The sequence below is a fragment of the Otolemur garnettii genome, unplaced genomic scaffold (assembly GCF_000181295.1).
Source record: "Otolemur garnettii isolate 467f Iridium unplaced genomic scaffold, OtoGar3 scaffold00011, whole genome shotgun sequence".
NCBI classification, from domain to species: Eukaryota; Metazoa; Chordata; class Mammalia; order Primates; family Galagidae; genus Otolemur; species Otolemur garnettii.
This window is the reverse complement of record NW_003852406.1, coordinates 21,696,035-21,708,111: the sequence shown is the minus strand read 5'-3', so window position 1 is coordinate 21,708,111 and position 12,077 is coordinate 21,696,035. Positions and strand designations below refer to the sequence as shown.

The 12,077-nt window shown below is 41.1% G+C and overlaps 1 protein-coding gene across 4 annotated transcripts in view; it reads right to left on the bottom strand.

Annotated features, from left to right (window-relative positions):
* Window positions 1–6,259: 6,259 nt before the first annotated feature.
* The window catches only part of GLCE (glucuronic acid epimerase), a 122,808-nt gene continuing 116,990 nt past the window's right edge, over window positions 6,260–12,077 (bottom strand). For all 4 annotated transcript variants that reach the window (XM_012801989.2, XM_023510118.1, XM_023510120.1 and 1 more), the window contains exon 5: window positions 6,260–9,316. In XM_012801989.2, coding sequence (XP_012657443.1) covers window positions 8,292–9,316 — 1,025 coding nt within the window. In that variant the 3' untranslated portion in view covers window positions 6,260–8,291. The remainder of the gene's footprint in view (window positions 9,317–12,077) is intronic.

The following is a 12,077-nucleotide window of genomic DNA, read 5'->3' as shown; positions in this document are numbered from 1 at the left end:
TCCTGGGCTCAAGCCAGTCTCCTGCCTCCGCCTCCCAAATAGCTGGGACCACAGGCACCTGCCACAATGCCCGGCTATTTTTTGGTTGCAGCCGTCCTTGTTGTTTTGGTGGGTCCGGGCTGGGGATTCAAACCCGCCACCTTAGATGTATGTGGCTAGCGCCTTAGCCACTTGAACCACAGGTGCCAAGCCGTGTTTGCACATATTAAAGCACACTCTACTTACATCTTAATCTATAATACATTTAGCTTTTAAATGTTCATTAAAAAGTCCAGCAAACGGCAGGAGGGTGCTGGAGAGAGGTTATAGGCTTTACTGCTGATCCAGAATGCAATGTGGGTGGAAGCTGAAGAAATAAATGAGGGCACATTCTGAGGAGATTCGGTCACTGAAAGAACTTCTTCTCTTTGTGTCTGCGCTCCTCTGCCCATGCAGTGGAGCAAGGACCAATCTCAGCAGATCTGAAGCAGAGTCCACAGATGAAATGGGCTCGTTTTCTCACTCTCATGGTGGATGTGAAAGAGTGCTGGAGCTGAGATTCTGCCCCTCTAGCTGAGTCCACGTGCGGGACACGAGGTGGAGGAAGGAGTTAGTGGATGGTGGTGATCGTCTAGCACAGCGGTTCTCAACCTGTAGGCTGCGACCCCTTTGGGGGTTGAATGACCCTTTCACAGGGGTTGCCTAATATCAGATATTTACATTACGATTCATAACAGTAGCAAAAATTATAGTTATAAAGTAGCAACAAAAATAATTTTATGGCTAGGGGTCACCACAACATGAGGAACTGTACTAAAGGGTCGCAGCATTAGAAGATTGAGAAGCACTGGTCTAGGACAGTGGCTCAGAACATAGAACTTGGGGTCAGACATTCCTGGCTCCAGACCTGAGTCTGCCTAATCACTGAATGGCCTCTAGCAAGTTGTTTCACTGCCCCTAGTCTGTTTTTGCATCTGTGGCGTTCACATACTTCCCCTCAAGATTGTCAAAAGGACTGTAAAGAACACCCATGGAGTCCTTTTGCAAGAGCCTGACCCGCCGTGGGTGCTCAGATACCTTGGCTATTAGTATTAGCACCACTGCTCTGTCTGTGATTTTTGGAAAGGGAAGCTACCCAAAGCCTGCCAGAGGGAAAAGCCCTCCAGACCAGGCTCAGTTCCTGGCGTTGACTGGTTATGACTCCAGGCAGGGCAGGATCTTCTCATCTCTGCTTCTGGAAGGCAGCACATGATTAGCAGGAAGGTTTTGTTCAATGAATATTTAGTGAAAAGAACTGCATGGCCTTGAGCAAGCACTGTTTGGTTTTCTCATCTGCCAGGCTTCCAGAGTCATAAAGCATCATGGACGGGATTTAGCTGGAGGAGTACCTATAATGCTGCTGGTTTTCTCTTCCTAAACACAGGTTAGCAAGAAGCACCAATACAGAATCACAGTTTGCTGGAGCTGAACACTAAGAACTCACTTACCTGAGCTCACAAGAAACTGCCGAGGCCATTTCTTCTGGGAAGTGTTTCCAGATGGAAACAGTACCTCTTTGTCGCCTGCAGTAGCTGAGAAGACACACACTCTCCTGCCGGTTACCTAGTCACGCCACTGATGGGATTTTGGAATTTGTTTGGGGTCTCCCACTGTATTCAACTGAGTTGCAAAGATTTACCTTCACCGGTGCTGAAAAAGAAACATGACAGAATGATGGGCATTCAGTTAAAATCATACGTTTTTGCCATGTTTGCTTACAGACAGAACCTCACCCTCACCCCACTCCAGGGATTATTTCCTTCTCTGGTCCTCAAAGAGATGAACACTCTTTACTAGATTTTCCGCACTGAAATGGAGTAGCCGTTATTATCTCTGATTCCACTAGATGCTGATGAGAGCAGAGCCAAATCCCAGGAAGGCACCAGCTCTTCCTGAGGTTAAGCTTAGATGCGATGAGCTCTGGGTTGCCTAAGAATATCCTGTCTAAGCCGTGTGTTTAACCCCAGTTGTCGGCCTGCTCTATTTCTGGTCCTTCACAGAGTTTGTTTCTGCCGCTTTTGCTCTTCTCTCTCTGCTTTTCAATAGCTTGCTTTGCAGTCCTGTCATTTTGCAAAATCCTTCTACTCCTAGAAAAGGATTAACAAAATTACATAGTGTTGCTGCTATTTAACATTCAGGAAATGCAATGTATATATGTGACTTATCCATCATTCTTACCAGATGGTAAATGCATCTCTTTTCACCAGAAATTGAGCAGCAAACATTCAAATTCATCACCACTACAACATTTACATGCTCATCCATTTTCGATTTGACATCCTTAATGAGTTAGTATAATGACAATCAATATTATATCCCTGTACTGTTGACTATTTGTAGCAGTGACAATGCAGATTTGAGATTTAAAAATCGCCATTAAACAAAATCTCACAACTTACAATTTTCATGTACTCTGTTTCTATACATTTTTCTCCAATACCTCTTAGAGTTTTACATTCCAAATGGGCTAGTGAAAATGGCACATGGGTTAAAAAGAATAAAAATCTAGCAGCTTATGCTGGTGCATGTATTTTTTTTTAACCACCATTTCAATTTAGTGGTTAAATTTAAAACACTTTGTTCCTTTATAAAACACTTAAGATCAGAGATTTCTGTTACAGTCATATGAGGCAAATGAAGCCCACGGGGTGAAAGAGTAAATTCTTGATGCTCCAAGGGTCAAGCAAGGGGGTTCTGTCTCCTCAGTTTCAAGTCTAGATTTCTGCCCAACTAATGTATCCTGAGCTTTGGCCTTTCCTGGTGATCATTAAATTAAATGGCAGCCCTGGCTAGTTCAGTTTCTAGGCACTTAGGATGAAGAGTGGTTGCTATGGACTCAATTGTGTCCCCCCCCCCCACCACCAATATTCACAGGTGGAAGTCTTAACCCCACCCCGGACTTTAGAATGTGACTGTATCAAGAGACAGGGGCTTTAAAGAGGTAATTACGGTAACAGGAAGTCATTTGTGTGGGCTCCAATCCAACTAGTGTCCTCAATAAGAGGAGATTAAAGCATAGACAACACAGATGAAGGAACGACCATATGAAGACCCAGGAGAAAGACACCATCCATGTGCCAACGAGAGAGGCCTCAGAAGAAACCAAACCCACTAGCATGGTTATCTTGGACTTCTTAGCCTCCAGAATTGTGAGGAAAACAAATCTATTAAAATCACCCGGTCTGTAGTATTTGTTACAACAGCTCTAACAAGCTACTACAGTGGGCCAGATTGGAGGAAAATGCAGAATTTACAATCTATTTTTCTCAGTAATGAAGACTGGTATTATTAATTAGGGCTCATTTGTTGCAAGTAACAGAAACCAAATCAAGCCAACTTAAGCAAACAGGGAATTTATCCTAAGGATATATTGTCACTATATGTCAGACCAATCTGCTTCAACTGTAATGTAACGAAGTTGTGAGTTTTTTGTTGTCATGGACCCCCAGGTTGCATGCCCAGATGAACCAAGTGTGCAAGCCCAGTCAGAGTCTAAGGGCTCAGACCAAGGAGTGGGGACTGAATTAGGAAATGGACATCACATGGCAGGATCCAGGATCCAACCAGATTGATCCCTGGTGTCACCCCATGGCAGGAGCCATGTCTCCAGGCATCACCCTATCCCAAGATCCAATCAGATCATGCTTCATTTCTCTCTATGAAACCTGCTCCTACTTCCTTCCAGCCCCAGCTCAGAATGATAGAGTCTGACTCCTGTCTCCTCATTTTGGCCAGCTGACAATAAACCTTTCTTGCTGTAAAAACCTTGTACTCCATTGTTTGGTTTTTCACTGCACATAGACAAAGGAACCCAGTTCATTCTGGTATAGCATCTCACGGGACCTGAGTGGAATGCAGCTGACCTCAGAAATACACTGGGTCTAGGGCCTGGAGCATTGTCAAGATTCTGTTTTTCACTGTGTATCGACTTCAGTATTTTTATCCATCCCAATTTTGGATCCTTGGGGAAGACTAACTGCTCAGTTTGAGCAGATACTGGTCCATATCTAACAGTCATGGCTAGAGGAGGCAGGGTCCCAAGGCACAGAGTAGTCATCAGAGCACTGTGGATAGGAAGGAAAGGAGTGCTCACTGGACAACTGAGTAAGCCCTCTGTGGTATAGAGGGACTGCCCCGTCTCAAGGGTGATGGGGAGACAGATATGAGACATTCCGTGTGCTGAAACAGAATGGCTAATGTATTATGTTTGACTACAAATAGCAAAATCAAAGCAAGAGCAGTCTGAGACCTCATTCAGCTCGAGATTGCTTGCAACTTATGGCTATTTCCCAAGCTTATCAGGATGAGGATGGTAGAGAAGACATAGCTGCCAAGAATGCAGCAGCTTGTCAAAATCTACGCACCAATCAGCTAGAAAAAGTTGAAGGGGGATCAATGGGAATTCCATTATACAAATGGTATAGAAGGTTCACAATCCAAAAAATAATGCGCAATGAAACATTACATGAAGCCAGACTGGTCTCTGGTTTTGTGTGTGTCTGGGAGCCTAAATCATTACACTCTGAGAAGGGGAAACATTAAATAATGCTTATTGTTCTAAAGAGGCAAGTACAGAAAACATATGAGAGACAAACTCTAAGATAAATCTAATCAAAAATGATTACCCAGCCTGAACCAGCAAGGCAAAAGGCACCTCACCCTTGGCGTGGGCATCCCTGGTTTGCTCATGTTACTCCCTCCTCTTCCTGTTTTCTTCCCACCCCTGAAACCCCAGCTCTGGCTCTGTCTCTTCCCTAACACTTTCTCCAACTACATAACTTGGCATTTTACTTTTCCTGAAATTGTTTTGTACATATTGTGTCCCCTTGTACACTAAAGCTCCTTAAGACTAAAGCCCACGTTACCCTTTGCTCCCCACTACGTCTAATGAGGCCTGGCACGCCCTTAATGAACACTTGTCATCTGACTAGTTGTCACGGGGTGAACAGCAAATGATGGTCACAAATCCGCTTGCTGGGCTCAAATAATCATAGGATAATTAGAAAAGAAAGAGAAACATCCAGGCATATTCCTTGTAAGATAAAAACTTTATTTTACAATTTTATAAAGCAGCTTTACATTAAGCACAAACAATGCATTTACTTTGTATAGAAACAAAATACCTTTCCATCTGCAAAAAATCAAGTTTCGCTGTATATAAAACTAACATGTGCACATTGTGCTTGAACTGCAAAGTCTGTACAGCTTTACATAGGACTACCCTTCAGAAGGGCATCCAGTAAACACTTTATTGCATATTTAACACATGGTATATAACCCACATGTACACTGGAAGAGAAACAAGAAAAACAAATTACAAGAATGAAAATAGCAGCTTTCAGCGAAAGTTTGCACTGGAAAAATAAAGAAAGGACTGCCACATTTGGAGAGTTGTGCTTGTGTGTCATTTTACATTTGCTCACATACACTGGATGGTTCTTGGATGAAGTCTTTATATACAATAACTCCTAAAGGCTCAAACTTGACCTTCATCCAGAAACTTCTGGCTGGTTTTAAAACCGAAGTGGCAATAGATTCATCATCAAAGCAAACTCAAGGAAAACAGAAACAAACAAAACTCTTAATATCTATCATCTTAAAGAAAAATGTAAAGGAAAAAACTTAAAAATACCCTCCCCACTCTCTCTAAGCTCATAATAGGTAAACATTTTACATGATTTAAAACCCTAGAAAACTTTCTAGTTGTTTAGAGGCAAAACTGCAATGGACAGTCTTGGGCAGTGTTCCTCCACGTATGCCCCCTGCTCGCTGCATCAAAATCACCTGAGTGCTTGTTCAAATGCAGAGTATTATACATCACAGGCAGAGTTACTGAATGTCTGGGATCTGCATTTCAATAAGCTCCCAAATGATTCTACAGTTTGAGAATCACTGGTCTGTGCTGACGATGCTGCTCTATGTTCAACTCATCCGCTTAGAAACTGGGATCACAAGACAAATCAAGTTGCTGCTGCAGTGTGAAAGGCAGTGTGAAACAAACAGCAGTGAAATAGCAATGCCATTTCTTTCTTTCTTTCTTTCTTTTTTTTTAAGACAGAGTTTCACTTTATTGCCCTCGGTGAGTGCCGTGCCATTAACAGCTCACAGCAACCTCTAACTCCTGGGCTTGGGTAATTCTCTTGCCTCAGGCTCCCAAGTAGCTGGGACCACAGGTGCCCACCACAATGCCCGGCTATTTTTTGTTGCAGTTTGGCCGGGGCTGGGTTCCAACCCACCACCCTCGGTATATGGGGCCGGCACCCTACTCACTGAGCCACAGGTGCCACCTAGCAATGGCATTTCTAGATCAAAAGGTCTTTCCTTCTTCAGTGGAAAGAGACAGCCACATTGTTAAGGCACTGATATTTGTCACAGAAGCAGTACCATACTGTTTTTATTGATTCTCCTAATCTGAAGACCAGGAGGCAACACAAAGTGGAAGTCTGAACCGTTCTCTAAACAATAACAAATATGAGGAATGAAATAGGTTTCCAGATTGGAGAAAGTTTGTTCTGAACATTGGCTTTGCAAATAAAAATTAGGGAAGTCCAGATATTCTTATTGAGACCTCTAATATATCAGACAAAGGTCAAAAGCTAGATGAAAACTTAAAAACCCGCAACTGGCCACATTAAGAGTTGTCACGTACGTTAGGAGTTTAAGCTTACTTTTCTATGGCCAGCTTAATATTGTCCTCAGTTTCTCTGCTCCTGCCCCTTTTGATGCGTCTATGTATTTTACATATATACATATGTATGTATATATATTTTCCAGTTTCTAAGTAGTGCTTGGTAGATTGCACTCAACTAAGATACGGTGGGTAGGCAAGTAACCTACCTGGCTCTTACATCTGCATTTGATATATAAATAGATCACAGATAAAACTGTACTGTGTTTGTCAGACTTAGTCCCCTGAAAGTGCGGGGTCTCGTAGTTCAAACTTTATAAGATATAGTACTGATATAGTGTGTTGTCATACCTAAAACAAAAGCCAGAGCAAATAAACACCACTGGGTTTTCACCTAATCCCTGGTTTTAAACTAGTGAAGCTTCATAGCAGACACTGCCCATAGTGTAAGGGCTCTGAAATCTCTTCATGTGAGGTATAGTAAGATATCTAGCCAAAATAAAGATCTGAATACATGCACACAGCAAATGGCAGTAGCATCTGTTCTAATAGGTGGAATACGGTAAAATTACATTTCAAAGGCAAAATAATAACACACAGATTTAACAGTTTGGGAATTTGATGGTTAAGAGTGATCAGGGTAGGGAAAAAAATCCTGCTATGATTCTTGTATGTAATATCTGACATGGTATTTTTCTTTAAAGCAGGGAAAAATTCTAAAAGGAAGTGGTGGTGGCCTTAAAATTATCAGATCCTTTCCAAATTTAGGTATTTAATAAATTTCCCAAATAATGTCCCCAAAATGTCCCCCCACAAAATGTACAAAACTCTCAAGTGTAGTCTGAAATAAAATACAAAATTCTAGATAGTAATTAAAAAAAATCTATCACAATGTGTGAGGAAGAGACTGATTATCAAACTTTTACTGATTGTAGATCAAGTTTCAAAACAGATAACATTTTTATAATTTCTTGTGCAGTCAAGAAGTTTCGTTTTAGTTGTGCTTACATTATATAACTGTGAAGCCTGAACACTGGTTGTGTTTTTAATTTGCACATTTCAAGAAAACTATAATTCAGAATATTTTCCACATATAACAAATTGAACAAATACAGCAAATGTTCATTTGCTTCCAAGCAGTTAACCTATAGAAAAGAAATATCTTTTTAAAAACTTGAACACAGTCCACTATCCAGGCTACAAGTACATATTTACTGTATTACAGCACATTATTTTTTCCAAAGTCTGCTTTCAACATAAATTAGCACATTTAGAAAGAGCCCCATACTAAGTTTTCAGGTACTTGCTAGACAGTTGACCAGTAACTACTTACCATTACCTTTTCCAAACCGACAGTGACCAGACTATCTGTGGACTGTATAGGGTTATGGGCAAGGCAAAGTTGAACAGCTTTGTTCAGCCCATTGTCTAAACGCTTTCTGTTTTAAATGCCACCTATATTTCTAAACATCCAACCCATGGAATGCAATTATTTCAGAGGACTGGCATTAAGGATCACTTGTCACCTTGATATAATCCACAAAAACCTAGTATACAACCTTTTAAAAATGTGCCCATGCTCTGCTGAGAGAGCCTGTAGTTTCCTTATGTAGCAGAGGCTGAAGTATGATTTTGGTTGTGAGCTCTAGTTGTGCTTTGCCCTGCTGCCTTTAAGGTAGCTTTTCCACCTCTTGACAAATTCTTTGAAGATTGGGGACTCATCAATGGTGCTGAGTAGCTGCAGCTGATTGATGTGGGTGGTGTGATAGTCCCAGCGGGCCAGGTTAGGAGCAATGCCGAGCATGAAGTGACGTAGGTCATAGATGGTTCCTGAGCCAGTGTCGTACAAGGGCAGCATGGCTTTAAGAGATTCCATGCCCCGCTCATACAAGGTCCTTGCTTCTTTCCCGAGTTTTTCCCCTGCAGTTTCTTTTAAGTCATACAGCCCAATTAAGGAATACATAAAGCCATTTAAAACAAAAGAGCTAGGTGTGGTTGGATATTCTTCATACCAGTCATGTTTATTCATAAACACAGCTTTAACTCCATGCTGCTCAGAAAGAAACTTGTAAGGGGCTGTTGCCCTTAAAGCTGAATTGAGGAAAATATGGTCTTTTGTTAACAGATAGGCCCTGACCAGTGTAGAAATGGCTTGCCCTTGGGCCATGGCAGAATACCACCCTGGCTCTAAAGACTTAAACCCTTCCCCCAACTTACGGGTCACCATAATTGGCCAGCCACCTTTCTCGTCCTGGTTCCTTACCAGCCAATCACTAGCAGCAAAGAATGCAGCCATGTGGGCTGTGGTTGAGATGGTAATGTTGTCGAGGAATCCCTTCCCTTTTGCAATCAACCTAACTACCTTCTTGGGCATTATTTTGGTTGGCTTGACAGCTTTTGTGTTGGAAAGACCCACTCCTTTCCTGAGGTCAGTGACCAGGTCCCTGGTAACTGTGCTCCATGAAGTTCTGGGCCCAATACCATAGTATATGTCTCTTTCTTTAAAAGCAATGAGCTGGGCATTTGAGACGTAATGTACAGTGAAGAGCTGATTCTTTTCTGTAGTCTCTAGAACCACAGATATACTTCCATTTGTCAAGAACTTGAGGTCAAATGAAATAATAAAATCTTTTGTGTTTCCCAGTTGTAAGGACACACCTTCACTGGTCTCTGTAGGAGAGAACAGACCAACAAAGACTGGTTAAAATAAAAGCATACTTGTATTTGAAATTTAATTGCAATTCATCCTTGACAACCATTGAACATACAAAATGAACACTTGAATATTTTGTATATCAGATCATTATTATTTTTTTTGTAGTTTTTTTTTTTTTTTTTGGCCGGGGCTGGGTTTGAACCCACTACCCAGTATATGGGGCCAGGGCCCTACTTCTTTGAGCCACAGGTGCCACCCTCAGATCATTATTTTTTTATTTTCTACTAAATTAACCAAAAACTAATGACAGAATTGGTGAGTTCATGATGTCCTGTTAGCATCAGGCTGAAATTCTTACCTTTTGCTCTGTCTGGTTTACATTAGAGGATTAAGAACAAATGTCTAAGGCATTCTTACTCAAACTGCCTCTTCTAGATCTAACTCCAGCTGATCAATAATCAATGACTATTCTAATATACTCATTCTGCAAAAAACAGCCAAAAGCTGGCTCAGCACGTAATACTGCAAGAGGGTGATCAGAACCTGGAAGAATGGTTCATTATAATTTTAAAATTATTTGATTAACATTTACCATTATTTACAACGTTTAAGAGTTTAACACATATTAATTCATTTAATTCTCTGAGTAATTACAAGGGTAGGTGCTATTACTACCTCCACTTTACAGACGAGCAGCTGAGACACAGAGAAGTAACTTGCTCAAGGGACAAAGGGTTGTATCTAAATTGCTTAGTTTGACTCCACAATATATATTCTTAATTTGATGCTGAAAACAATAGGTTTGATTTCAGATATTTGCTAGAATTATGAATAAAATTTGTGGACATTAAGCCATGAGTTCATGTATATAACAAAAAGTGAGGGGTGGGGTTTGGGGATAGCAAGGAGAAAGCAAGGCTTTGGAGTTAGAAAGCTATATTCAAACTCTTGTTCTACACTGGTGTTGAGAAGTCTGGCAAGACATACCTCTTTGAGCCACAGTTTCTTCATATGCTAAATGGAGATAATATTGCTTTGCAGGGTAATTGTGAGGATTAAAAAAAGATAATGCCTTCGAACATAGTAATTGTTGTTATTCTAAAGCTACTGTCTTCAAAAGCCAAAAAAATAGTAAAAGCTGTTTTAGCTGACAAATTACTAAAGAAAAAATTTCTCTTGCATATCTGTAGTATAATGATGGCTAGTTCCTAGAAAGATGACTTTCAGAATACTGCTCATCTAGAACTATCAAGAAAAGAGATACAAAGAAAAGAGATATAGCAATAGGAATAAGAATTTAAAAAAAGTATAAATTTTTAAATATGAGAAGGAAATATACTTTTTTTTTTTTTTTGAGACAGTCTATGTCACCCTTGGTAGAGTGCTATAGCATCATAGCTCACAGCAACCTCAAACTCTTGGACTTCTCTCACTTTGGCCTCCCGAGTAGCTGGGACTATAGGTGCCCACCACAATGCCTGGCTATTTTTTTGTTGCAGTTGTCATTGTTGTTTAGCAGGCCTGGGCTAGGTTCCAACCCGCCAGCCTCAGTGTATGTGGCTGGTGCTGTAACCACTGTGCTACAGTGCTGAGCCAGAAATATAAATATCTTGATCTGTCTACAGCTTAAATTTCTAAAATGCAAATTATCACATTGATCCTCATAATAATCTCCTGAGGTTGGTAGGGCAGGAATTATTATTTTCATTTTAGAGATGAAGATGTGCAGGCTTTGCAAGGTTAAATAGTTTGCCCAAGGTTAACTATATAAATAGAGGAGGGACTAGAATCCAGGTGTTCTGGACTCAAGTTCAGACTGTATAAAAGACCAATGATACTGGAAATGGCATCCAGATGAGAATAATCAACAAAAGGGTTATCCTCTTAGACACAGCCATAGAAGCAGATCTCTGCTTTGGGGAGTACTGAGGAAAAATCTTTAGTGTGCCCCCAGCAAAGACTAGAAATGTCAACTGATGGTAGTGTGATCAGCTTGGAGAGTGTAAGTATGTTGAGTTGACCATTTAACTCTCACAACATTGGAAACTACCATATGGATACATTTGGCTCAAGGCTCTTAATTACTTCATTTGATAGAACAGAGAATTATGGGAGCTGTATCAAGAATAAAAATGTTTTGATAGGCTTATGCATTAAAAAATGCTTTGAGTGACTTAAAAAAAAACTGATTTCAGAAGTAAACCTCTAATACAGTAAAAATCTACTTTATCTAGAAAAATGTCAACATGTGCTCTTTCACATTCTTTTTTTTTTTTTTTGAGACAAGAGTCTCAAGCTGTTGCCTTCAGTAGAGTGCCATGGTGTCACAGCTCACAGCAACCTCAAACTCTTGGGCTTAAGTGATTCTCTTTCCTCAGCCTCCCAAGTAGCTGGGACTATAGGCACTCACCACAACGCCCAGCTATTTTTTTGTTGCAGTTGTCATTGTTGTTTAGCAGGCCTGGGTCAGGTTCAAACCCGCCAGCCTTGGTGTATGTGGCTGGTGCCCTACCCTACTGAGCTATGGACACCGCCAGGACATATTTTGTTTTGTAGAGACAGTCTTACTTTATTGCCCACGGTAGAGTGCTGTGGCATCACACAGCTCACAGCAACCTCCAACTCCTGGGCTTAGGCAATTCCTTTGCCCCAGCCTTCCGAGTAGCTGGGACTACAGGTCCCTGCCACAATGCCTGGGTATTTTTTTTGCTATTGCAGTTTTGGCCAAGGCCAGGTTTGAACCTGCCACCCTTGGTATATGGGGCTGGTGCCCTA